Source organism: Camelus ferus, chromosome 28, assembly GCF_009834535.1.
Source record: "Camelus ferus isolate YT-003-E chromosome 28, BCGSAC_Cfer_1.0, whole genome shotgun sequence".
In the NCBI taxonomy this organism is placed as follows: Eukaryota; Metazoa; Chordata; class Mammalia; order Artiodactyla; family Camelidae; genus Camelus; species Camelus ferus.
Window position 1 is genome coordinate 3,027,950 of NC_045723.1, and position 26,206 is coordinate 3,054,155.

The 26,206-nt window shown below is 48.7% G+C and overlaps 2 protein-coding genes and 1 long non-coding RNA gene across 5 annotated transcripts; 2 read left to right on the forward strand and 1 right to left on the reverse strand.

Moving 5' to 3' along the window:
• The first annotated feature begins 7,076 nt into the window (after positions 1-7,076).
• On the forward strand, positions 7,077-15,879 carry ACTR1B (actin related protein 1B). Of its 2 annotated transcripts, none has more exons than XM_032469807.1 (11): positions 7,077-7,318; positions 9,267-9,331; positions 10,560-10,635; positions 11,633-11,758; positions 12,079-12,203; positions 12,441-12,636; positions 12,777-12,869; positions 12,954-13,128; positions 14,204-14,265; positions 14,561-14,601; positions 14,795-15,879. In XM_032469807.1, exons 1-11 carry the CDS (start codon positions 7,271-7,273, stop codon positions 14,895-14,897), a joined length of 1,110 nt encoding a protein of 369 aa, XP_032325698.1. In that variant the 5' UTR covers positions 7,077-7,270; the 3' UTR covers positions 14,898-15,879. The 2 variants fall into 2 exon arrangements, with proteins under 2 accessions (XP_032325698.1, XP_032325697.1); XM_032469806.1 differs by having other exon boundaries at positions 7,079-7,318; positions 12,441-12,657.
• A 2,051-nt stretch (positions 15,880-17,930) lies between these two features.
• Positions 17,931-19,761, reverse strand: LOC102524231 (cytochrome c oxidase subunit 5B, mitochondrial). Its single transcript, XM_006177611.3, has 4 exons — positions 19,587-19,761; positions 18,947-19,020; positions 18,695-18,794; positions 17,931-18,132 (listed from the first exon to the last, which is right to left on the reverse strand). Exons 1-4 carry the CDS (start codon positions 19,687-19,689, stop codon positions 18,020-18,022), a joined length of 390 nt encoding a protein of 129 aa, XP_006177673.1. The 5' UTR covers positions 19,690-19,761; the 3' UTR covers positions 17,931-18,019.
• Positions 19,762-19,829: 68 nt separating this feature from the next.
• LOC106728775 lies at positions 19,830-21,960 on the forward strand. Of its 2 annotated transcripts, none has more exons than XR_004315902.1 (3): positions 19,830-19,914; positions 20,846-20,971; positions 21,655-21,960. It is a non-coding gene; the product is annotated as an uncharacterized LOC106728775 (long non-coding RNA). The 2 variants fall into 2 exon arrangements; XR_004315903.1 differs by having other exon boundaries at positions 19,852-20,268.
• The last annotated feature ends 4,246 nt before the right edge of the window (positions 21,961-26,206 follow it).

Below are 26,206 nucleotides of genomic sequence, written 5' to 3' on the forward strand. Positions count from 1 at the left end.
TCCTCCACCCCGCATGCCCTGCGCACGGAAGGCGGTAGGATATCAGTCAGAACTCTCAAGTTTTGAGTCCCAGAAACTCAACTAAATCAGCTTAAATGAATTGCAAGTAGCTAGAGTAGCCAGAAAAATTTTATGGCAAATCAAGATATCCCCTTACGAAGATATTGTTATTTATTGTGTAACATAAAATTATAACACCAAAAGTAGTTGTAAAGAAAAATATAAGTTGATGTTGTCATTCATGTATCAGAATTTCCCTATTGTTAAGGAATGCAAGTCCGTGTGCCCGCTGCATGGTGAGGCCAAACTGAAATGTCGGAGTTTGCAGCAGAGGAAGGTTTATTGCAGGGCGGAGCAAGGAAGATGGGGTGGCTTGTGCCCAAGAAAACCCTGAACTCCTCAAAGATTTCGGCAAAGCTTACTTAAGGGCCAGGTAAGGGGGTGGGGGGTCACAGGGTACGTGATCTGTTCATGCACAATTCTCTAATTGTTTGAGGGAACAGGGCGGTCAACACCATCAACCCCTAGGTGCCAGAAGGTCTGGGGGCTATGGGCTCTCAATCATCAAGCAGTTAATTTCTTCCCTTTGGTGGTGGTTTTTGGCATCTGAAAAACTCAGGAAATAAACATGAGATACTATTATGTGTGTACTTCAGAGAGGAACTACAGCAGAGGATATAGGGGAGAGGTCTGACCCTGGGAGGTCCCACAGGGTCCTCCGTGGTTACACTGTTACATTTAATAAGTATTAAACTATTTTCAAAGGAAAAAGTTCTTTATATTTTAGCACCTTTAACTATACTTTTTTACTGCTGCATTTTCATTATGCATTGAGTCCCACAAGTTATGTAGCCAGCCCTGCTTCATATGCGGTGGTGGGATGGAAGAGATCTGCGGGGGGAAAAAATTTATGTAGTGGAATTCTAAGTAGCTCAGAGGTACTGGATTGCTGGGGTTGCCATAACAAAGCACCACAAAATGGTTGGCTTAAACAACAGAAATCTATTATCTTACAGTTCTGAAAACTAGAATTCCGAGATGGGAGTTGGTTCTTTCTGAGGTCTCTCTCCCCAGCTTGTAGGTGGCTGTCTTCTCCCTGTACCTTCACACATCTTCACTCCATAGGCATCTGTGTCGAAACTTCCTCTTCTTATAAGGACATCAGTCATACTGGATTACAGCCTACCCTAATGGACCTCATTTTAACTTGATTACCTCTATAAAGACACTCAAAAAAAAAAAAAACCCCACAATCTGAGGTACTGGGGGTTAGGATATCAACATATAAATTTGGAAGGGTACACAGTTCAACCCATAACATTAGGTAATCGCAGCAGTGAAAATTTTATTTCTCTAAAATATCTTCAAACAAACAAAAGCAGAACAAAGAAAACATATAAAATAACATGGAACTCACTGCTTCAGCATGGCCAGTAGACAGAAAATGTCTTCAAATTACTAGTAAGTATAAAAATCAGCCCTCACCCCAGTCACTGACTCACCTGCTTCTGCCACTTGCCCTGGCAGAGAGGAAACACAATGGCCCAAAGTGGCCTAAAATCTCCTGTAAAAAGAGAAAACTCACCCTAAGGTACAAATGTTACAAATGTGTCCTGGGAGAGCAGAACAAATACCCAGAGGTGGAAAAGATCTGGACAAGAGATTGGGGAGGCTTCAATCAAGACCCTGGAAGGGGCAGAACATGGGCTGGGCATGGGGTGGAAATAGAGTCCTTGGGGTGCCCGTTACCAAGGAGATTTCACACAAAGCTGAGGGTTAATAAAACCAAAAGCAATGACAGATAAGTTAGCTTCAAACTCAAGATGTACAACCATCCATCTTTGAATCCCCACTGCCCGCTCCTGCCACTTTCCCCAGTCTCGACAACAAATGTTGAGGATGTGAAGCAACTGGAACTCTCATTTATTGCTGGTGGGAATGCAACATGGCACGGCCACTTTGAAGCAAAGTTTAGCAGTTTTTTTACAAAGCTAAATATAGGTTTACCATCCAGCAATCATACTCCAAGTTACCCAAATGAGTTGAAATTGGATGCCCACACAAAAAACTGCACATAGTTGTTTACAGAAGCTTTATTCATAATTGCCAAAAATTAAAAACAACTGAGATGTCCTTCATTAGGTGAATGGATAAACAAAAGTGTGGTACATCCAGACAATAAAATATGATTAATCAACAAGAAGAAATGAGCTATCAAGTCACAAAAAGACATGGAGGAAACTTAAATGCATAATACTAAGTGAGAGAAGCCAATCTGAAAAGTCTACATACTGTGTGATTCCAACTGTATGGCATTCTGTAGAAGGCGAAACCATAGAGACAGTAAAAAGATCAGTAGTTGACAGAGGTTCAGGAATGAATAGAGGAAACACAGGGGACTTTTTAAAATTGAAGTATACTCAGTGTACAATGTGTCAATTTCTGGTGTACAACATAATGTTTCAATCATACATATACAGACATATATTCCTTTTCAAATTCTTTTTCATCATAGGTTACTACAAAATATTGGCTATAGTTCCCTGTGCTGTACAGTATAAACTTGTTGTTTATCTATTTTATATGTAGTAGTTAGTATCTGCAAATCTCGAACTCCCAATTTATCCTTTCCCACCCCCTTTCCCCCTGGTAACCATAAGTTCGATGTCTGTGAGTCTGTTTCTGTTTTGTAAATAAGTTCTTTTTTGTCTTTTTTTTTTTTTTTTTTGGATTCTGCATAGAAGTGATATATGGTATTTTTCTTTCTCCTTCTGGCTTACTTCACTGAGAATGACGATCTCCAGGTCCATCCATGTTGCTACAAATGGCATTATTTTATTCTTTTTTTTATAGCTGAGTAGTATTCCATTGTGTGTATGTGTGTATATACATATATACCACAACTTCTTATCCATTCATCTGTCGATGGACACTTAGGTTGTTTCCATGGCTTTGCTATTGTAAATAGTGCTGCTGTGAACATTGGGATGCACATCTCGTTTTAAATTAGAGTTCCCTCTGGATATATGGCAGGAGAAGGGGAATTATTTTTAAGGCCATGAAACTATTCAGCATGATACTATAATGGTGGATACAAGACATTATTTCTTTGTCAAAACCCATATGTAACCTATAGCCCTTAGTTAATAATAATGTATCGATATTGGTTGATCAGTTGTAACAAATGTAAACACTAATGCAAGATGTTAATAATAGAGGAAATCCTGGCAAGGGAGGGTGGGCAATGTGGAGGTATATGGGAACTTTGCACTTTCTGCACAATTTTTCTGTAAACCTGAAACTGCTCTAAAAAGAAAATCTATTAATTTTTAAAAAATTAATTGTATTTCTATCTACTGATATTGAACAATTAGAAACTGAAATTATAAAAACAATACTATTGGGGGGGGGTTATAACTCAGTGGTAGAGTGCATGCTTAGCATGCATGAGATCCTGGGTTCAATTCCCAGTACCTTCACTTAAATAAATAAATAAGCCTAATTACTTACCCCACCAAAGACATAACAATCAAAGCAAAAAGTTACTTAAAGAGCAATACTACTGATAATAGCATCAAAAATATGAAATATTTAGGGATAAACCTTATGGGAGACTCTAAGACCTATACACCAAAAACTTTTAAAAATAGTAAGTTTTTAAAGACCTAACACAGGGAAAGGCATGCTTGTGAATCAGAAGACACTATGTTGTTAACATGTTAATTCTTCTCAAATTGATCTATAGATTCAATACAAAACCAATCAAAATCCCAGAAGGCTTCCTTGCAGAAATGGAAGAGCCTATCTCAAAACTGTATGGAAGTCAAAGGACCTAAGGTATCCAAAACTACTTAAAAAAAAAGAAGAAGAGAGGACTTACATGACCTGATTTTTAAGACATCTGAAACTACAATGAACAAGACCATGTGGTATTGGCATATAAATCAATGGAACAGAAGTACAGTCACATACATGAGGTCGACTGACAACTAACAAAGGTGTCAAATGGCCTTCAACAAAATGGACTTTGGGTGCCCTTTCTAAGCCACGACCTGCCTCCCCCGACACTGTTGCCTGCCGCCCAGTGTTCATGGAGTTTCTTCACAAACAGGACCCTGGCACTTCTTTTTAAAATGCTCCAGGTGTTTGTCAGGCAGGTATCTTTTCATTTCAGTTTTATATTTTATTTAAAAAGTAATATATCATAAAGACAGACATATAGACCAATGGAAAGAATAGAGAGCCCAGAAATAAGCCCTCACATCTTTCAACAGGTAGTGCTGGGAATACTGGATATCCCCATGCAAAAGAATGAAATCAGACTCTTACCTAACACCATATACAAAATTTAACTCAAAACAGGTCAAAAACCTAAATATAAAAGCAAAAACTAAAAACCCTGAGAGTAAAACACAGGGCAAAGCTTCAGGACTGTCGACTGAAATAAATGCACAACATAAAAGTTGAGACTTATGTTTTATTCAGTGGACAATTCTGAGGAAGCGAGCCTGGGATGACAGCTTCTCAGATCGCTCTGAGGGACTGCTCCGAAGAGGTAAGGGAGGAACCAGGATATATAGGAGTTTTACAACAAAGACCAGGTAGTTGGAACATTAAAAGATTACTTGCTAACTAAAGAAAACCAGATATCTCGAGTTACAGAATTCAGCACTTTTCTATTTATGGGAGGGAGTAAACATTTGGACTCATTGAAATCATTCCTTTGACAAGCATCTAGCTATCAGGGGCCAGTATCCTGTCCTTTCTTACTCTGCGTCCCCTTGGAGTGCACCATTGTGAGTGGCTGCAGAGGCCAGGTTGCAGGCTTGTCTTTACTTGGGGGTGGCAACAGCAGCTGATGACTTGATGGCTTCAGCATTCTTTGTTTACTGATTTAGTTTGCAGTATTTTTTTGTTCACAGGACATTGAATTTGGTGATGATAACTCAGACATGATACCAATGGCACCTGCAACAAAAGAAAAAATAGACAAATCAGACTTCATGAAAATTTAAGTTTTATGCATCAAAAGACACTATTAACAGAGTAAAAAGGCAACCCATAGAAATATTTGCAAATCACGTATCTAATAAGGGATTAATATTGAGAATATAGAAAATTCTTAAAACTCAACTACAAAAAACTCAGTTCGAAAATGTGTGAAGAACTTGAGTGAGTAGACATTCACTGAAGGAAGATATACAAATGGCCGATAAGGAAATGAAAAGATAACATCACGAATCGTTAAGAGAAATGCAAATCAAAACTCTAATGAGATATCACCTCATACACGTTAGGATGGGTACTATCCAAAACAAAAACAGAAAATAGTAAGTGTGATGAGGCTGTGGAGAAATTGTGCACTGTTGCTGGGAATGAAAAATGATGCATTCACCATGGAAAACAGTATGGCTGTTCTTCAAATAATTAAAAATAGAATTAGAATATGGTCCAGCAGCCCCTTATCTGGTTACACAGCCCAGAGAATTGAAAGCAGAATCTCAAAGAGGTATTTATACAACAATGTTCATAGCAGTATTATTCACGATAGATTAAAATGTGGAAGCAACACAAGAACCCATCAATAGATGAATGGGTAAGCAAAGTGTGGTCTATACATACAATGGGATATAATTCAGCCTTAAAAAGGAAGGAAATCTTGTCATATGGGGAATGGGGAGTTACTGTTTAATGTGTACAGAGTTTCAGTTTTTTAATATGAAAAAAGTTCTGGTAATAGTTGGTAATAGCTGTACAACATTATGAATGTATTTAATACCATTGATCTGTACACTTAAAATGGGTTAAAATGGTAAATTGTATATTATATGGATTTAACCACAATAAAAAAAAAAAAGGAGTATATACATGAACAAGTTAAAAACTATTAAATCAAAAAGTTTATATTGTAAAAAGAATTCTCCCTTCCTTCCTCTACATTTACCAGTGGTCCCTTTCCCATGTTAAAGAGTCTTAAAGGTGCCTCATACACTCTTCAGAAACATTCATACATATAACATTATGGATACTGTGTCTGACTTTCTTTGCCATATTTCCTGATGTGTTTCTTATCAGATTATATAGAACGCCTCTCATTATTTTAAACAATTGAACGCTGACTCATTTTAAGAATGCATAGACACTAGATATAAGTGAACACATACCTATGATTTTATTTGCATAAAATTCCGAAATAGGCAAAACTAATGTGTGGTGTTAGGATAGTGGTCACCGGCAAGGAGGAAAAGGGCAGTGAGCAAGACGGGTAGGGGGCTTCTGGGGCAGGTCATGCTCTGTGATCGTTATACAGGTGTCTACATTTTCAGAATTCATTGGAATGTATTCTTATGATTTCTGCAGTTTTCTGTATGATGTTGTGCTTCAATTTTACCAAATTTAATGTCACAATCTAGCGGGAAATTTATATACGGAGGCAAATAACTGAGGCTCAGTTTAGAAGTGAATTCAGGACTCCATATCTTGCACTGTTGCAGCAACTGATCACAGAACGGCTGGCCGGAGGCTGCCCGCGTGCTAATTCCAGCTGCTACTAGCTGGATAACCTGGGGCAAGTTACTCAAACGTGAGGCTCCTCAGTTCCCATATCCGTAAAATGGGAATAATCATACAACTACCCGATACAGTTACTGCAAGAGTGTAATATACAGATTATTGTAATACAGTAATCTCTGTAGAGTGGGTACAAGTGCTTCGCAAGCACATAGCAGGTGCTTGATTAATTTACAAGGAAAAGGATCTTCCTCAGTGCTGAGTAAAGAAATGCCTTGGGTAAAATATCCAGCGCCAGCCTCCTCGGGGACTGCTCGATCAAGAAGAAGCGTGGCCGGAGGTGCTGGGGCTCCAGAATGCAGTCTCCCTGGACCGGTGAATTCCCAGCCCACCCGACTCGGACCGCGTCCTCTTTAAGAGCGGGCCATGACGTCATTCCCACGCGGTGCAGCCTATCTTGGAAGCGCCCCGGCAGTTCTTCCCGGAGGCTTCAATTGGCTGGCTAGCACCCGGAGGCCCCGCCCCTACCCCCGCATCTGGCCCCTGGCGCCCGCTGTCAATCCGCCCAGGTGGGAGCGGTGACTGGCCACAGGGCCCGCCCTCCAGAAAGTCCCGCCGGGCTAGCGTAGGCTGCGCACTCTGAGTGGGACGGGTGCGGCGCCGCGTCGGGAGTCGCAGCGGTCTGGGTCAGGCTGCCCGCTCGCCCGCTGGTGGTCCCTCCTGCAGCCCGCCTGCGGGGCAGGGCCGGCTCGGCCCGGCCATGGAGTCCTACGACATCATCGCCAACCAGCCCGTGGTCATCGACAACGTGAGGCTCGGCAGCCGAGGGTTGGGCGGGCGCCCCGTCCCCAGGGGTACACGCGGCAGCGCCCGCAGGGACCCCCGCCCGTCTTGCTGGTCCTTCCGCTCACTGCCTGCCCACCACCCCCGCCGGCCGCCAGCGCGCCCACCTGATCCTGTAGCCAGGGCCACAGGGCCAGCCCCCAGCCGGCGCGGCAGAGCCGCAGCCCGAGCCCTCCCTGAGTTGGGCGGGGAGGTCAGGAGAGGCAGGGGTCCCATTCGAGTGGCGGTCCTTGTTCAGCACCGGGAAAGCTAGAGTGACAGCCAGGCAGCCCCAGCAGATGTTTCTGTGTGTCAGGCCAGGGGACGCACCCCGGACCCTTCTCGGTTGAGTGTCGAGGTCACTGGGCATGTTTCAACCCCAGCCCCTTGACTTCTCCTTTGGCTCTGGCTGCCCCACCGAGCGGAGGAGGGTCGGCATTTGTCCTCTTGCACACTGCTAGCCCCATCTTTTGGAGAGAGTTGGCCTGATGACCTCTACAACAGCTCTTCCCAAGGGGCTGCATCCCAGGCAGGATCTCAAGTGGGCAGCCCCTACTGCGCCCTTTTTCTGGGACTGGGGAAAATGCACGCTAAGTTCTGCCAGCCACACAGCCGCCACTTGGCTGCTTTGACCCTCTCCTGAAGTGCTCCCTAAGCCAAGCAGAAGTTCCACAGCTGGCATGGCAGTGGAGAGAATTCAAGACTACTCTTCCCAGGACCCATAAGCAGTTTGGGACAATTGTTTGGAAATCTCGGAGGAAAGTTGCCTGGCCCCATTGTGCTCTTGTCCTTCAGCACTGGGGCGCAGCATACCTTCTGGTTCACTGGAGAAAAATGAAAGGCAGGGATCTATGGATCTGCCCCTAGCTGGGTGCCTGCCTCTGGTGTATGAGCCTTGGAGTTTTTGATAATGACTCACTTCTTATCTGGGATCTGTCTCCTTTTCACGTGACCCCCATGCAATTCCTCAACGGCTGTCTTTTCTGGAGTACCCATGTTAGTGCCCCGAGTCCCGGCAGAGGACATTTAATAAGAAGGCTAGAACTGGGCTTAGGGATGCACCCTCCATCAGGCCACTTCCTTTCTTGGCGGGCAAATGATTCACTGAGGCTAATTGGCAGGTTTCTGAGTTTAGAGGGCTACCTGCTGGGTCCCTCTGTGCTTCCAGGCACTCCTCTGTAACTTGGGGATGTTTATTTCTGCTCTGCAGACCCAGAGGGTTGTGATGGCCATCTGTGGGAAGCAGGATTGAGATGCTGATTCCTGCAGTGGGTGGGAGGTTGCTAGATGCCTGATTCCCTTTTACGATTTTGAGTCCAGCTTCCATGCTGGAGCAGTGGCAGGACCAAGTTCTCCTGTAGTCTCCTGAGAGGCCACTTGAGGAGAGGTGCCAGTTGTCCCCATGCCTCCAGTGATCTCTGGTTGGTTCTGTATGTAGTCAGTGGCTGCTGAGGGGAGGGGCTCAGGGGCTGTTGGAGAAAAACTATGCTTAGGGGGTTGCTTTTGGCTGAATTTGGGGCATAGCTTGTACTGCTGTGAATTCTTCCTGCCTGGAGCTAACCCTAGAGTGCGCAGAGGAGGATGTACCTCATGGTTCTATCATCTCCACACTAGTGACATTCTGGCTTCGATAATTCTTGCTTATGAGAGGTTGTCCTGTGCATTGTAGGCTGTTTAGCAGCATCCCTGGCCCCTACCCACTACATGCCAGTAACAGCTCCCCCACCCCAGTTGTTGTCAAATTTGGAGGAGGGGATGCAAAATCACCCCCAGTTTTGAACCCTTGTGTCCTTGTAAATGGCTTTGCCCTCTTGGCCAGGATCTCAGGCTTCCTCCCTGGGCTGCCCTAGTCATACAGCCAGTTCTCTCCACGGCAAGGCACTGCCTTCATCTAGATGTAACTGCCCAGAGCTAAGCATTGTTTTTCTTTACAGGGCTCGGGGGTGATCAAGGCTGGCTTTGCAGGAGACCAGATTCCCAAATACTGTTTCCCAAACTAGTAAGTGTTGCTCGGGCAGCATCCCTAACCCTTTGGTTTGCCTTGGGGGAGAACACTGGTCCTGTGTCACAGCTCTTTGAGGCCAACTCTTGCCCCCACCTGTAGGGGAAAACACCCGATTTGTGAAGCTGGTGCTGTTAAGGGCTCTGGAAAGAGAAGACAAGTGCTCTTCCCCTCCTCTCTGGAGTCTGATTTTGGTCCCTCCTCGAGCCAGGAGGAAGGAGAAACCACCAGGATTCCCCAGGGACAGGGCGTGTTAGCAGCAGCAAGGATAAAAGAGGCTGCTTCAGAAGAGAGACCTCAACTCAGAGGAGGAAGAGTGGGGAGTTAATGCGCAGACACCCTTTCCCTCCTGGGAAGTGGTTTCTCCAGGGCTTCTTTATTTTCAGACTCTGGGAAATCCTTTGTTCAGGCGCGGGGAGGCTTTGCCTGATGGTGACAGTGGTGGCAGAGGAAAGAGGGAGGTGAGAGCCTGGAAGAAGCCTGGAGGGCTCCCTCGGCCACTGCAGCCTGGCAGGGAGTTTTCCCTCAGCAGACGCTTTACAGTCTACTGGCCGTAGCCGGGGCAGGGAAGTCCCAAGGCCCCGAAGCGGCTGGCTGTATCAAGAAGACCGAGCCAGCCTGGAGCACGCAGCAGGGCTTCAGCTTTCCTTTCTAACTCACACTGAGTGTAATTAGAGCTTCCTCTTATGTGCCGGGAACTTGGGTCAGGTTTTGGAATGGTAGCTCGTCCGGTCTGCCAAGAACCGCATTTCTGTTCCGGAAGCCCTGGCAGGGGGAAGGGGCAGGATTGACTGAGTGAGAGAAGGGTGTGGGCAGGACCCACGACCCGGTATCCTGGGGCCATCCCTCCTTGATTTGCACACGCTGGCGGCAGCCCTGCCCTCCTGGAATCAAGAGTGTGGGCTGAGTCATCGTGGCTGCAGAAGCTGACCCTCTGCCAGGGCTGGGCTGTGAACGACTGACATGCCAGAGCTCTCCGCCCTCTCTGGGAGGGCTGGTGGGATGTGGAGGGGACAGCTTTTCTTCTGACCCTGTCTTCTGTCCTGTCAAGGTCTGCTCTATATTCAGTGTCCCATAGGCCTAGGTTTTGACCTTTTCCCTGTGACCACATCCCGATGCTCTGGTGTATGTTACCCTCTTGACCATTGGAGTTAGACTCAGAATTTCCTGGACTTGGCTCCGCTGGGCCCCCTGTCCACCTGCCTGACTTTACCTCTCCTCGCAGTGTCGGGCGCCCCAAGCACATGCGGGTGATGGCTGGAGCCCTGGAAGGGGATCTCTTCATCGGACCAAAAGCAGAGGTGATACCTGTGGAGCCTGTCTCTGCCTGGGTTTGGGGTCCTCATTGTCCCAGGGGACTTGACTGGTGGTCAGAGTTGTACCTACAGGGAGGGCCTGGGAATCTGTTCTCTGGGGCCATCTGCTGGCTGCCCTCCAGCTCTGAAGTACTACACTCTGGTCCCTTTGCTCTGTGAGATGAGACCGTGGTTCCTGCATAGGGCAACACAGACCACTTCATGCCCCATCTTTTAGAAGCTGCTTGGAAACTAGAGAGGAAAGAACTGATTAGAAAGTAACTTAAAAGTCTGAATCACTTGGACTTGACAACCAATCCAAATAAGAGGGCCACCTCTTGTGCTCCAGCTGGGGGGACACCTAGGAGCTGCCCGGCCGGATGAAGCCCTGGGGAGGAGGAGCAAATGGGGGCAGGGGTGGCAGGGAATAACAAGCAAGTGTAGTTTAAGCACCGGGGAACACAGAGCGGGGTACTGGGGACTCGGGGTATAGAGAATAGGGCTCTCAGGAGATGGGGTCAGCTGTGGGTGAGGGAGGCCAAGTGGTTCCGGGCAGGAAGGGGCTCATTGTCGAGAGAAGAAGAGGGGCAGGTCCATGTGGGAGACATGAGCACGGGCTAAAAGCTGGGAGGAGAGGTGGCTCACAGCATCTGGCTGTGCCCAGGAGGAGCGGTGGCACCAAGTGACCGCAGGAGGGGACCGTGTAAGATTGCCTACACAGAGGCTCCTGGCAGTGACAGGAGCAGTAACTGAAGCGGTGGGGAGGTACGGAGGAGCCCAGGAAGCAGGCCGAGGGATGGGGAGGGAGCACATTGCCGCCCTCTCTGGTTCCGGCCAGTTGAAGGAGGCTGGGCTCAGAGCCTGGGAAGCTGGTGGACAGATGAACCTGTGCTGGTCTCAGGACCTGCCACAAGGCTAGCAGAGGACGGGGCAGCTCCCAGGAGGGCAGAAAGCAGTTGCCAGATGAGTGTCTGGTGCCACAGCTGGCCTCCTCCCTCCCCAGGAGCACCGGGGGCTGCTGGCCATCCGCTATCCCATGGAGCACGGTGTGGTGCGGGACTGGAACGACATGGAGCGCATCTGGCAGTACGTCTACTCCAAGGACCAGCTGCAGACCTTCTCCGAGGAGGTGTGGCCGCCGGGCCCTCCCGCCAGGCGCCCGGGTCTCCGGCGGTGCCCGCTCCCTGCTCCGCTGCCTCTTTGGTCCAGCCTCCACGTTTCCTCTGGCTTTCGTTAGGGCCTGCTGTACAGTCGGTGGCTGCCAAGCAGAATTTCCCGGGGAGAGCTGGATCTTTGGAAGAGTAACCGCTGGCCATGATGAGCTAGTGCCCTCGGGAGGGATGGCAGGCTGCGGCTTCACGTGCTCATAGGGTGCGGGGTGGCTCTGGAAAGATCCTTGTAGGGCCAGTGCGTCTTTGCATCCGCCCATGACTCTCCCGTCTCTTGCAGCATCCTGTTCTTCTAACGGAAGCTCCACTCAACCCGAGTAAAAACCGGGAGAAGGCGGCAGAGGTGTTCTTTGAGACCTTCAACGTGCCAGCCCTGTTTATCTCCATGCAGGCAGTGCTCAGCCTGTGAGTGCTCCCTGACCCTGGGCCCTGTGCCTCCACCCTCCCCGTCGCTGTCCTTCCGCTTGGGATGCCCAAGCGTCTAACTTCCCTGAAGAAACTGCCCCAATGACTGTCCCTTTAGGGAGTTCCTCGTGTCCCTTTTTCAGACCAGATAATGCATGTGTCCCAGGGTCCCTTCCAGGGGTGAGGATGTCCCACTGCCTCAGTGGCTGAGGTGAAGGGATGCTGACCTGGTGACAGGTACGCAACAGGACGCACGACAGGAGTGGTTTTAGACTCGGGGGACGGGGTCACCCACGCTGTCCCCATCTACGAGGGCTTTGCCATGCCACACTCCATCATGCGGGTGGACATTGCCGGCCGCGACATCTCCCGCTATCTCCGTCTGCTGCTGCGCAAGGAAGGGGTGGACTTCCACACCTCGGCCGAGTTTGAGGTTGTTCGGACCATCAAAGAGGTGACGAAGGGTGGGAGGTGGGGAACGAGGCTGGGTGGTCGGCCCAGGCGTGAGGTTGAGGCCCAGGTGCGGGTGTCCCGGTTGCAGCCTTCTGAGGGTTGTGTCCCTGCCCACCGCAGCGGGCCTGCTACCTGTCCATCAACCCGCAGAAGGACGAGGCTCTGGAGACAGAGAAGGTGCAGTACACCTTGCCCGACGGCAGCACACTTGACGTAAGTTGCTGGGCCGGCCATGGGTGGTGATGCTGGGACCCAGAGGGAGAAGAGGCCTGTCTGCCTCAATCTTGTGATCCCAAGGTGGGGCCGGCGCGATTCCGGGCCCCCGAGCTGCTGTTCCAGCCAGACCTGATAGGAGACGAGAGCGAGGGGCTCCATGAGGTGCTGGCCTTCGCCATCCACAAGTCCGACATGGACCTCCGCCGGACGCTGTTCGCCAACATCGTGCTTTCGGGTGGCTCCACGCTTTTCAAAGGTACCATAGTTGGGAGGTGGTGGTAAGATGTGGAGGCCAAGGGCAGCTGGACCCTCAGACTGTAGCCCGCTTCCTGGACCCTGGGACCTGGCTCATTTTCTGTTGGTTTTTTTGTGATGAGTGAGCTTATTTTTTTTTTTTTAAGAGAAAGATTTAGAATTAAATTTTATTTCCTTTGTAAGTAGGTGATAAGTTTAATGAGGTCCAAATGTATTAGATGAAGTCTGCCTTCTCCCACTGTTCAGGTCACCCAGTTCCCTCCCTACAGATGTTAGTTTTGCAAGTAACACCTGTGCACAGATAAGTACCTCCTGTTTACACAGATCACAGCACACTCTCAAGATCCACACCATGTGTTTTTGACTTTGCACCACATCCAGATCTTCCCTGTAGTGTGAGTTCTCTCACCCGGCCGTGTGGTCTGGAACATGGCCTGGGCGTACTGTTTAACCGTTAGCCTGCGGGTGGCCTGGGAGGTGGTCACGATTGTTTCTAATCACAGAGATGCTCCGGTGGGTAACCTCATGCCCTGTCATTTCACATAATGAGAATATACCTAAAAGATAAATCCTAGGAGTAGAATTGCTGAGTTGGAGGGTGGGTATGTGCCTTTGTTCCCTGGTAGGTATCACCAGAGTTTCCCTTCTGAGAGGTTGTGCCCCCTCCGCCCCCACCAGTTATGGACGAGAGCCCCCCAACACCGTCCCAACACTGTGTGTGCTGTTTGCCCTTCTGCTGGGTAGAAACAGCGGACATGTTCTCCTGACTTGTCACTTGCCTTTGACTTTGTTTCTGGTGGTTTTGGCTCCGGAGTGTCAGGCAAGGAAGAGCGTAGGGTCAGCCAGAGCTGACTTGGGGGCACATCTCTGGCTGCCTCCCTAAGGAAGGGAGCTGGGCCCACCAGGCACGGTGCTTTTCTGCCTCTGGGGAGCTCGCCCCCACCCTCAATTCCAGCAAGAACGCCTAAAACAGGGGTGGCAGCAGCTGGAGGTGGGGCACCAGAAGTTGGATGCAGGGGAGCTAGTGGTGAGGGATCGGATGTGGATCCTGGGTTCAGCCAGCCTTGTGTTCATAGGTTTTGGTGACCGATTACTAAGTGAAGTAAAGAAGCTTGCCCCAAAGGACGTCAAAATCAAGGTGAGGTTAGGGGAAATCCCCGTGGGGCACGGGGTGCTGGGCAACCTTGACCCAGGGAGGAAAGGGTCAGAGCCACCTTCACACCCTCTCGTGTCCATGCCCAGCCCAGCCTTGCTGCTCCCACTGCTCCCAGCCGATGCACTTGCTGCCTGGCCTCGGGCTCTGGGGAAAGGCCCCTAAAGGCGGGGATTGGGCTGCTGGGTGGGCCTCGGGCTCTGGGGAAAGGCCCCCCAAGGCGGGGACGGGGGCTGCTGGGTGGGGACAGGGCAGTTACGTTGCCATGTGCTCTCTCTAGATCTCGGCCCCTCAGGAACGGCTGTACTCCACGTGGATCGGGTGAGGCGGGGCTCACGGGGAGGGCTCTGGGAGGAGACCGTTGTGCCCTGGACACTTCTCCCAGGGTTGGCCCATGCCAGGTGGAGGTGGGTGGATTTCCCTCCCAGGTAAGGGAAGTGGAGCTCTGAGCACCAGGGAAGGCAGCTGGCTCAGCCCTCAGGTCCGCAAGAGTCCCCTCCCTCGGTCCTCACAGTGGCTCCATCCTGGCCTCGCTGGACACGTTTAAGAAGATGTGGGTGTCCAAAAAGGAATATGAAGAGGACGGCTCCCGTGCTATTCATCGGAAAACCTTTTAGCGCCCAAGGAAGAGGGTGTAGCACATTGGGAGAATGGGAGGAAAGGGGAGCCAGAGGCCTTAACCCTTTTTGGTCCAGGTCCACATACTAGGCCTAGGGCCCCCTGCATGCCCTGAACCCCGGGCAGGTGGTGCAACAGTGCTTCCTCACAGTCCTCCCCCAACACACACACACGCACGTGCACACACACGGTAACGTAGCTGCATGGGTGAGAGGCTTGAGTTGGAAGATGTGACTTGAGGACCCCAGCTTTGACTGTTCTCGGTATCCCCCTTGGCAGAGCCAGTTAGGCCGATGGCTCCTTGCTCTGAGCCTTGGGGCTGCTTCCCCAAGCTAAGGCCAGACACCCCCGTTTCCTCTGACAGGCTTCCTCCCGGGGCCAGAGCGCCTAGTTGCCTGTGTAACTCGCCCTGGCGTGGAGTGGAGGAGGGGGTGGCCAGCAGCTCCCCGCTGGTGTGTCACTGCTTCTCACGCCACCTCCTCTCCCTGACCCGACAGGGTAGCCCGGAGGGCCACCCCTCCGCATCCCTGACCCTTTCACACTGTCCTCCCACCTTCCTGGGTAGATACCTTGGTGTTGGCTGGGTACTAGGCAGTCTTCCGTCCCTAGTGAGGGGGTCCGGCCGGGGGTCCGATCCTTTGGAGCCAAGGCAGAGGATGCAGGGGTTCAGGTAGCCATAGTGTGTTCATTCTCCCCTTCAAAGCACTTCACTGACTTGCTGCTCCCTCTCCTTCACCCCAGTACCCGGGACAGGAAGGGTTAATGGTTTTCATTTGTTGAGGGGAAGCCACTAAATCAGGAGTCAGACCTAGTGGGGCAGAGGGGGACACATATCCTTCTCCCACGAAAGAGGTCTTCATTTACCCTGTGGCCAGGACCCCCACCTCCCTGTCCCAGATATGTACAATAATTTAACACAGTTGCCTGAAAAAAACTTTTTTTGTAAATCATTATAGTAATAATTACGGACAAGGCCCAGTGTGTGGCTCTGTTTTCTTGTGCTTCTTCATGCTGTTGTTTGCCCAGCCGGCCCTGGGGACCAACGCAACCTGGCACTGGCTCTAGCTCAGAAGCCTGAGATTTCAGCGGTTGGCGGGGCAACATGGCGAAGGAGGCCCCAGGAGGCTGGGCTCTCAACCTGGTGACAGAATTCCCCAGGCCCTTTCTGCGCTTGCTGCGGTCCACCAGGAGAAGCAGAGAACTTGGAAGCAGAGATCAGGCTGCCTTCCTCCCCCCTGGTTGGAGCCTTGTGGCAGGTGGGGCTGGGGCTTGGTGCATCTGTGCCCTCACCTGTTCTGTTTGAGCAGCTCTATTGCCCCGCTTAGGTGTGGCTAAGGCCGACAGGCCAACAGTGATGCAGTTTCAGAGTTCAGACAACTCAGGGAGTCAGGAAGGGGAGTAATAGGAGAGCTGGAGTAGGCTATGTTAATGAGCTGGGTTCTGAAGGAAGACGCTACATGGCAAGGAGAGGAAGGGTGGCGGAGGCAGAGGGAGCAGTGAGAAATGAGTTTGGAGTGTCTGCCCTCTCCTTCCTTCATCAAGTACTTGAACACCTACATTATATCCAGGAGATGCCATGTGTTTGGGTAAACAAGACGTATCTTTGCCCCAAAAAACATACTTGGGTTTGGAGATGAGGGAGGAAGACCAGATAATGTGGGGAGTCAAAAGCCCACTTTAAGCAGAGTTTTGGTTGGAAAGGGAAACAGTGAAAAAAGGGGATGCAGGAGACAGACCAGGCAGGAGGGCTTAGGGGCGGTACCAAAGCAGTCTGTGACAAAGTGACTGGGTAACTCTTGTTTATAGCAGCATTTAAGTGGGGAGTGGTAGCAGTAGATTTAATACACGGTTATCTGTGTGTCCCCTTCCCAAAGAGAAGGGGCTTGAATGGCAGATAAATGCTTGAGACGGGGTGAGGAGGCAATAGCTTTGTACCTTTAAGAGGAGGAATAAGGCAAGATGAAGGAAGGGGCTTTCCCCCATCATCAGTTCAACTTAAAGAGCGGGTTTGGATCAACTCTGTGGCAGTAGTAACCAAAGCCACCTGTGTGGCTAATCCCAAAACAAAATGGAAATGTACTATTTCAGATAAAAATAGCTTTTGAGAACTTGATTGTCCAACGTGTCACAAGTATGCAGTGACTGAATTGGGCTTTTGTTTGTTTCTGCCTCGTAAAGTTCAAATGTACACAGAAGTAGAAGAGTGACCTCTCTTGTACCTGGCTACAGTGGATCAGCCCTACCCCAAATTACTCTCTTCCTTCTTGCCACTGTTTTAAAGTTAATTCCAGACACCTAAGTACTCCACTCCTAAATACCTCAGTATGTATCGCTAAAGTGTATTTTTTAAAACCAACTAGTTCCATTAACACATCTAAAATTTAATTAAATCCCTAAATATTGAATATTTATGTTTGATACTTTTTTTCCTTTACAATTGGTCTTTTCAGATGAAAATCCAAACAAGGTCCACACACTGCTCTTGGCTGGTATGTGCCTCATGTCCACTTGATTTGATAGGTACTCCCTACCTTTTTTTCTCTTTCCAGTTTACTTGAAGAAACTAGTTGCTGGATTTTGGAACTGTCCCGTATTCTAGATATTGCTAGTGGTATCCCCATGAACTAAGCTTTGAACTTGTGTCCCTCGAGACTACAAAGCCAAAACTCTCCTCAAAAGGCTGCTCTGTCTTTACAACAATAATATGAGGACCTTCATCTGCCAGGCTCTTTATATGTTACTCCAAACACCTCACAAGGTATTTACCTTTTTTAAGATGCAGCCCACCCTCAGAGAACATGCCCCAGTGACAAAACTAGATGATGGAGCCAATACTGCAAGTCCAGTCAGCCTGACTCCTGCAGCCCATGCTCTCCCCTGTGTAAAGAGGTTGCAATTGTTACATCAGGGGGTTGTCAATCTCAGTGTACAAAAGCACGTGGATGGCAAGCTGTATTAATAGACAGCTATTCCCGATTTAAGAATTACCAATACCGTCCCAAAAATACAGGAAAGAAGTGAGACCAGCCATCTATGGGAGGAGAAGCCAATGTAACGGCTAGTCTTTATTGGAAAGAAGAAACTTGACAGCACATCTTGAGTGAGTGATGAGTGAAGGGGCTCAGTGAGCCAGCTGGTGGGGCACCAGCTTGTAATGAGCTCCACAGCTGGGGCATCGCTGGGTCTCGCCTTTGTGCAGCCAGAACCAGATGACAGCACTATTGTCTTCTTCACCTAAAAGAAAAAAGGTGGTGGAAGGCCATCCAGCCTAGGAGAAGAGACTTGGGACATAACCTCTTTTCCTCAGACATCTCTGATACACAAAGTTATGGCCAACAACGGAAGAGATCAGTTCAAGCTCTCCTCCCCATTTTTTTCAGATGAAGAAACTGAAGCTGAGTTTACCTGTGAGTAAACTGACCTCACAGCAGAGTCACCATAGGTTCTAACAGTTCCTGTCTATGCAGAATCCCAAAACAGGGTCCATTCTGATAGGTATCGCTAGTGCCTAACATGCTGTCTGGCAAAAACGAAGTACAATAAACATCTTCTAGATGAATACTCCTTCTGTATGCTGCCTCTCCAGTGAGCCAGTATTATTGAAGTTCCAGGCCTCTTTGCAGTAAGGATGACCTATTCAGGCAGAGAGGCTTGAAAGGGCCAAGATCCTTCGAACAACTTGTTTACACACATACCTTCTTTACACACACACACACCAAAAGATGTGAAGCAGCTTAAAGATACCCTGTACAGTGAGCTGTATTAAACGGATAAGAAAATAGTGGTGAGTACTTACAGATACAGCCCACTATTCGCTTGTCGGTGATGGAGGGGACTAAATTAGGGTCTTCCTTGGTACCTGAGGTTGCCTTTGGGGCAAGCATATTGTATGGGTCCTGAAAAGACAAGAATTGAGCTACTATGTCAAGTGACCCCTACTCTCCAGGTTCCCACAAGCCAGGTTTCCAGGATCGAAGGATCCCAGAGAGGAGACTGCTCTGATCTCATCCGAGGCCATGTGAGCAACCGAGAAGACAGGGTTTCTCACCAGTCCCTTGCGGGCAGCCATCAAGACCTCCCTCTCCAGCCCAGTAGACTGCTCCTCATCAGTAGGAACACCACCTGAAAAAAAACACTTGAATTACGATGTCGTCTGAAATGATCAAGATGGAAAATACACAAATGTAAATTTCTGCAGTTTTAGTGGGCCCACAGGCTCCTAGAGGCCACCCATACCCACTGTCCCCTAAAGAGCAGAGTCACGGTACCCAAAAGTGGCAACACGGGGGAATCTCTTCTTCCTTCAACCACGCAGGCCAACTTTTCAACACATTTTTTATAAAAGCTGGTCAATCAGAGTTCTAGTGGAATGCATCCAACTTGAGGTGGGCGCGGGTCTGAATGACGGCTTAGTTCCCCCGCCCCTACGTCCCGATTGTAATCCCTGCCCACCAAGGTCACCCAGCACCTCCGTTTAGGATTCTTCCGCAGCAGGGTTAGTTCAGTGGTCGGCAGAAGCAGCGGCCGAGAATAACGGAGATATTAACAGCGGAGCCTGAGGTCCTCAGGTACGTGAGGCGATCACTGGGCCTCGGAGGAGCTGAACGGCCTTGCCCCGCTTTGCTGCCCTAACACCACCCCGGGAGGGCAACGGCGCAGGTCCCTGGTGCGCCCGGCGGGGCGACTACCTCCAGATGCCATAGAGCGCACCGCGACGACTGCATTGGGACCGCGGGTCCTCAGGGCCTGCGCGGCCAGCGCTCCAGCTCCGCGAAGTAACCTTGAAGCCATCACGCCCGCTACAAACACCAGCACTTCCGGGAACAGGCTTCTGAAGCAGGAGGGACTTCCGGGGGCGGCCTTCTTTCCAGTGTGCGGCTTCCGCTTCCTCTGGACCCGAGCCAGCCCCACTCCTGTGACTCTGCTGGGGCGGGGCGGAAAAGGTTGCGCATGCGCAAGTCTGAGCTGCTTCCGCTGCGAGGTAGAATAGGCGTGGAGACGGTCCGGCTCTCAATTGTAGGCTTTTGGGGACGTTGCCATTTACTAACGGTGGGATAGGGTGCAACTCGTTTTGCGTCCGTGGGATGGGGCAACCACACTTGAGTTCCTGTGCTTCTTGCCTGCTAGTTGTGCTCACTAAACGTGGAGGCTGTAAGATATTAAGCCCGCGCCTGTCAAGATACTTGCTGGACCCCAAACGGTCCAAATTTAGGAGTGGGCTGGTTGTGATAATGGTTCTGCTGGCAGTGTGGGAGACACTGCGAACGTGTGAGAACTTGTCCAGCCTGTGAGAACTTGGGCTGGACCTACCCTCAGTCTAGCATCAGTTCCTGTTACAGTGGTTTTGAGGTGATTAGGTCCCGGCCTGAGGTGAGGCTGGGGACCGGGAGGAAGGGAGGGCCAGATTTAGGGCCCCTCCCAGGACCAAGGCCCTTGGTGAAGGGGTGGCTGCACCAGGAGGCTGTTAACTAAAGAAAAGGTTAAGGGTGGGGAAGCAGGAAGGGAGGTGATAATGAGAAACAAGAGTCCCAGAACGTACTAGGACCAAAGGTCTCCGTTTAAAACTGAAAACATATTCCATAGCTCCCCCACTGCCCACAAGCTAAGGTAAGCAAGCTTCTTCGGGTGAGCTTTGTAAACATTGCCTTCCATGGGCTCCTAGGACTTAGTTCACATCAATACAGCTGTCACAGTGTGGCTGCTTGCAGCTGTTTCCCTGTCTGATAGAAACTTCCTTCAGAGCCGGAATTATACTCTATTCACCTTTGGACTTTCAGTGCCTTGCAGACGCCTGGCATATAGTAGAATCAAGTAAATTTTGGTAAATTTATTTCTTGGATAGAATATACAGAATCAGGTTTGTAGGGTTTCTTCTGGCCCAATGAGGTCAATTTGAGGTAATTTGGGGAGGATTGAAGCCCCAGGTGTTCCCACCTGTCCTGTGCAGGTTATGTTTTCAAAATGACCTGGTGGAGCATTCCTTCACATGCGCGCATCTGGCCTTCATGAGTCTCCCCCTTCACCAAGGAAAAAATGGTCTCTAAAGCCAGAAGTGTCTGGATCCTCTTTAAAGGTGGGTTTTGCTTTGAATGGTTTCCACTGTTACTCCCTTCTCCCTTACCACCACTGCAACTACTCCAAATTAAACCGGGGAAACAGTTTCCCTAAATTCTAGGAATGTTCCCCAAGAATCTGTAGTTGATTTGTACCTGTGGTTAGATGTTTAATACTGGGGCGGGGGGTGGGAAGCTCGGATCTGGAAAACAGGTGTTCTCGGAGGGAATCCCACCCACCAGCTAACTCAACCAGTCACTTTTTCTTTTGGCCATCATTTCCTCATCAGTAAAACTTGATTAGACTAGATTAGTATTTCCCAGAGTATATTCCATGGACTCCTAGTCTCAGGAGATGCTCTCAGTAAAAAGAACTTGGTCAAGATAGGGAAGTTCTGCATTTGATAACCACCCTCTTGGAGGTGCACGTACTAGCATATTAAAGGCTCTGATTAAGCACATACCAGAGAATCCTTGTTTAATTTTCCTATAGTTTAAGCCAGAGTTTCCCTATCTTAATTGACTACTCTTTACCAAGAAATACCTACTAACCCAACTCTCAGCAGACGAGTGAAAAATTCACTTCTGTTGTGTTATGGTTCTCTCCTGCCTGATTTATTCCAGGCTATAAAATGGAAATAGAATTCAGGCTTGTTTCTCTCTCTCACAGTAGGCTTGTCTGATCATAGGATGGTTTTTGCAGGTTCATGTTCAGTTTACGAAAGCCCTGGGATTATTCAGTCTATGCAGATGAGCTCCAATGTCAGGACCAGGCTCCAGGGCGTCTCCATCCATCCCCTGCTGCCTCTCGTTTCCACCGGCCTCCACTTACACCCCTGCCCCTGAATGTCTCCTTGAGGAACAGTTTGGCCTCGAGAACAGCCTCCCCATCCTTCCTGCTCCATTGTCTTTGCCAAAACAATAAACTTTTATTGAGTATTATTTTTCACTTATATAAGATAATTCTTAGTGGTCAAAATAAACGCATATTGTAGTAAGTCAAACAACATATATGTTTAAGGAAAAAATTAATTGTTAACAGTTTTGTGTTTACTCTTTTTTTTTTCTTTATGCCAGGGTGTCTCAACTTTAGTGCTACAGACATTTTGGACTGGAAAGTTCTTTGCAGGGTTATTGGAGAAGTGCTTTCCTGTACGCGCTGCAGGATGTTCAACATCTATGCCATTAGCGCCCCCTAGTGGTGACAACCGAAAATGTCTTCAGCCGTTACCATGTGTTCCCCTGGAGGGCAAATCACTCCTGATTGAGAATCACTACTCCATGCTCCTATAGCCTTATTCAAACAAGTGCATATGTTGGGATGTTTCTTAAAAATATAGAGAAATGTAGGAGGGGGGTATAGCTCAAGTGGTAGAGCGCATGCTTAGCATGCACGAGGTCCTGGGTTCAATCCCCAGTACTTCCTCTATAAATAAATAAATGAATAGCCACCTCCCTTAAAAAATAGGGAAATGTAAATTAATAGAAAAACAGGGGGAAGGATATAGCTCAGTGGTAGAACGCTTGCTTAGCATGCAGGAGGTCATGGGTTCAATCCCCAGTACCTCCATTAAATAAATAATAAATAAACCTAATTACTCCCCCCACCCAAAAAACAAAAAAAGTTAAAAAAAACTTTTTTAATAGAAAAATATATCACTACTGTACAAATTATTAGCAAGTTGCTTTTTTCACTTAAAAAATATTTTGTGGATGTCACAGATCAATACATAGAGATCCAACTCATTTTATGTAATTGCTGCATAATATCTCCCACTATGAATGTACTATCTATGAATTCACCCAGCCATTTTCCCCTTGATGAATATTCAGATGGTTCTCATTTTTTGCCTCTCAAACAATGCTGTGATGCACATCCTTAGTCACATATAGCTTTATATTCTGGAACCTTCATTTCTGAGCAATAGGGTGAGAGGCTGTGTACATAAAACATGACAATAAATTCTACCAGATTGTTTTCCCCAAAGTAAAGTTTGGAGCAGTTCATGCTGTGGGTGCCAGGTTGCACCTCCACATGTGAGGGTCACTGGCCTTAACCAAGTCTGCCCACTGATGGATGAGAAATGAGGTTCTGTTAGAGTTTGTATTTCAGTTCCCTGACCTCTAAGGGAGCTGCGCTTCTTTTTGTAAGTTTATTGATTATTTGCATTTCCTCTTCTGTGAACTGCTGGGCTCAGTTTCATTTTTTGTTTGTTTGCTTTTTGGGTGGGAGGAGGTAATTAGGTTGTATTTATTTATTTGTTGGAGGTACTGAGGATTGAACCCAGCACCTCGTGCTTGCTAGGCATGCAGTCTACCACTGAGCTATAGCCTCCCCTCATTTTTTTTAATGGGCATAGCACCTACTTCTGGAACTGTTTTGAGGACTAAATGAGTTAACACAAAGTGCTCAGAATCATGCCTAACACATTCTAAGTGCCCTGTTAATACTGACTTAAAAACTGTCTATTTAGAACTATCATATGATGCAGCAAGTCTGGGTGTAAATCCAAAAGAAACAAAAACAGTAATTTGAAAAGATACATGCACCCTAATGTTCATGGCAGCATTATTTAAATAGCCAAGATATGGAAGCAAATTAAGCGTCCATCAAGAGATGACTGGATAAAGATGTGGTACATAGATGAACAATGGAAAAATCCATAAAAAAGAATGAAATTTTGCCACTTGCAGCAACATAAATAGACTTGGAGGATATTATGCTTAGTGAAATAATTCAGACACAGAAAGACAAATACTATATGATACCACTTGTATGTGGAATCTAGAAAATACAACAAACTAGTGAATATAACAGAAAAGAAACAGACTCACAGATACAGAGGACAAACTTGCGCTTACCAGTGGGGGGCGGGCGGGGGCGGGGAACATGGGGTAGGGGATTAAAATGAGCTACAAGGATATTATACAATGTGGGAAATAGAGCCAATACTTTATAATAACTATAAATTGGGTGCAACCTTTGAAAATTGTGAATTACTGTATTGTACACCTGTGACTTATTGTATATCAACTATACTTCAATTAATTTTTAAAAATCATCAATCAATTTTTTTAAAAAACTGTCTATTCAGTATATTCATAATTGCTGGTATTTACCTAAATGAACTCTGAAAGGATATGCAGAAAACCAATACAAGTAATTATCTCTGCGTCCGTGTTGGCGTGAAGGAGTGGTGTGGTGGCAATGCAGTCACTGGGGCGCACTCTGTGGCATCTGGAGGTACTTGGCCCGCTGGGCGAGCCAGGGACCCAAGCTGTTGCCCCCCGGGGTAGTGTTAGGGCAGCAAAGGTGGGGCAGGCTGTTCAGCTCCTCCCGGCCCCAGTGACCACTCCACTGCAGACCTCTTCTGCCATTTGGGGGTCTTGTTTTACTGTGTGAATGTATTATGTATTCAGAAATGAAATAAATATTTTTTAATCAGCTAGTCAAATTTATTTTGGGGTTTTGTGTATCTGATTTGCAGAGACTCAATGTGAGGGACGTTATATCAAGTCCTTTCCATGGGCCAAGGCTGGTCACTATTTAAGAGTGAGTACAATATGGTTTGCGCCTTGAATCTATCACAAGGACAAGAAGGGGGGAGGTTCCTCACTTGAGCCAAGTTCACATGAGCTTGAAGGAATGGAGTCAAAAAAGGGACTTAATCTGCATTTCTGTCGCCAGAAGGAGCAGCTCTGACTGGACCACAGAGGCTCTGACCTCTTACAAAAGCTGATGTAGGGCCAGTTTTTAATTATAACAGGGGTAGGGGAGACAGTGGCTGTGGCAGGAGGGCTCGCCCCATCCTGCATCAGCCAGAGACAACCCAGACCCCAAGGGCCCCCTAGGCAGGCCTGAGGACCATGTGACAGAGTGGCTGAACCTCTGGCAGCCTGCAGGGCCAGGACCCTTCTGGCAGAAAAGCCAGGTCAGAACCAACCAAATGTTTTTGTGCAGATGCTACAAATCCAAAATGGGTCACATGGAACTGCTGTCAGCATGGGGCCTGGCTGGGGCTAGGGCTCAGAGGGGTCTGTGGAGGCCTCCTATTTAAAGTGTGTGTGTGTGTCTGTGTGTGTAAAAAACAAAAGCAGTCTGGTGAACCAGGAGGGCACCTCACACAGAAAAATTGAATTACTACCCTTCCCCAACCAGGACCCTTCTCTCATCCACTGATCCCCAGTGCCCAGCCCCACGGAGCCCCATTCATTTTTCCAGAGAGGAACCTGAGCCCACCTGGGAAGTCCTAGTATCCCAGTCCTCCTCTACAGCCACCTGTCCCTTCCCCTTCCCTCCCCCTCCACCCCCCTCCTACTGGGCCAGCCCACTGGCTGAATCTGTTCTCCTCGTCATTCCAGGCCCACCGAACCACATGGAAGAGGTTAAAAGAGGACTTTGCAGAGGGGTGCACAGGGTTGAGGGAGCCCCCAGGGATGGTGAGGACCAGGGGCAGCCACGGCAGGATGCTTTGACCACCTGGGCCAGGCGGTGTTGGCACCTGGTGAGAGCTGTGGCAGCAAGAGGAGCAGTACCACTGCCAGAGCCTGGCAGAGAGGGCAGGGTGGAGATGCCTACTTGCCCAGCATCTCTCTCCTCCCACCTTCCTTGCTGCCTAACTGGCCACTAGAAGACAAAGGTGTTCCTTTATGCTGGCCATGGAGGTCAGCCCCACAAGCGGAGAGAGTCGGGAGAAGGGCAGAGGGTGGACCCAGAGGGTCAAACAGGAAGCAACCAGTGTGGTTCTTGGCTAAGGCAATCCTTGCTCAGATGGTTTGGCCACACTGTCACTGACATCTCAGTTCCTTGCTCGCTTGCCTGTTAATCCCAACACTAATTCTGCCCACCCATTTGTTTTCTGTGTTCCCAATTCCAAGGTGGCCAGCACAGCTGGAGACCAGCACACACCATGACAGGCTTGTGATGGTCGCCCCTGGCTGAGCCACTGATGCTAGGAGCTTGGCAGTTCTTTCACTCACTGTCCTTAAGCCCCAGCCCTGCCCATCTTGTATTTCACTCAGCTTCCCTTCCCCGCTCTTCCTCTTTCTCTCTCCTCTTCCCCTTCCTTCATCCCTTCCCTCTGGTCTCCCCTCCCCAAGGCTGCTCCTTCACCTGCTGGCCTCCTCCTCCGCTCCCTGCATCAGGCACCTTCCCTTGGCCTCCAGGGATGCTGAGACACAAAGAGTCTTCCTTCAGAACAACGCCTCTCTGTCATCAATCCCTCTTCTTGGCCAGACTTCTATTAGAAGAGCTG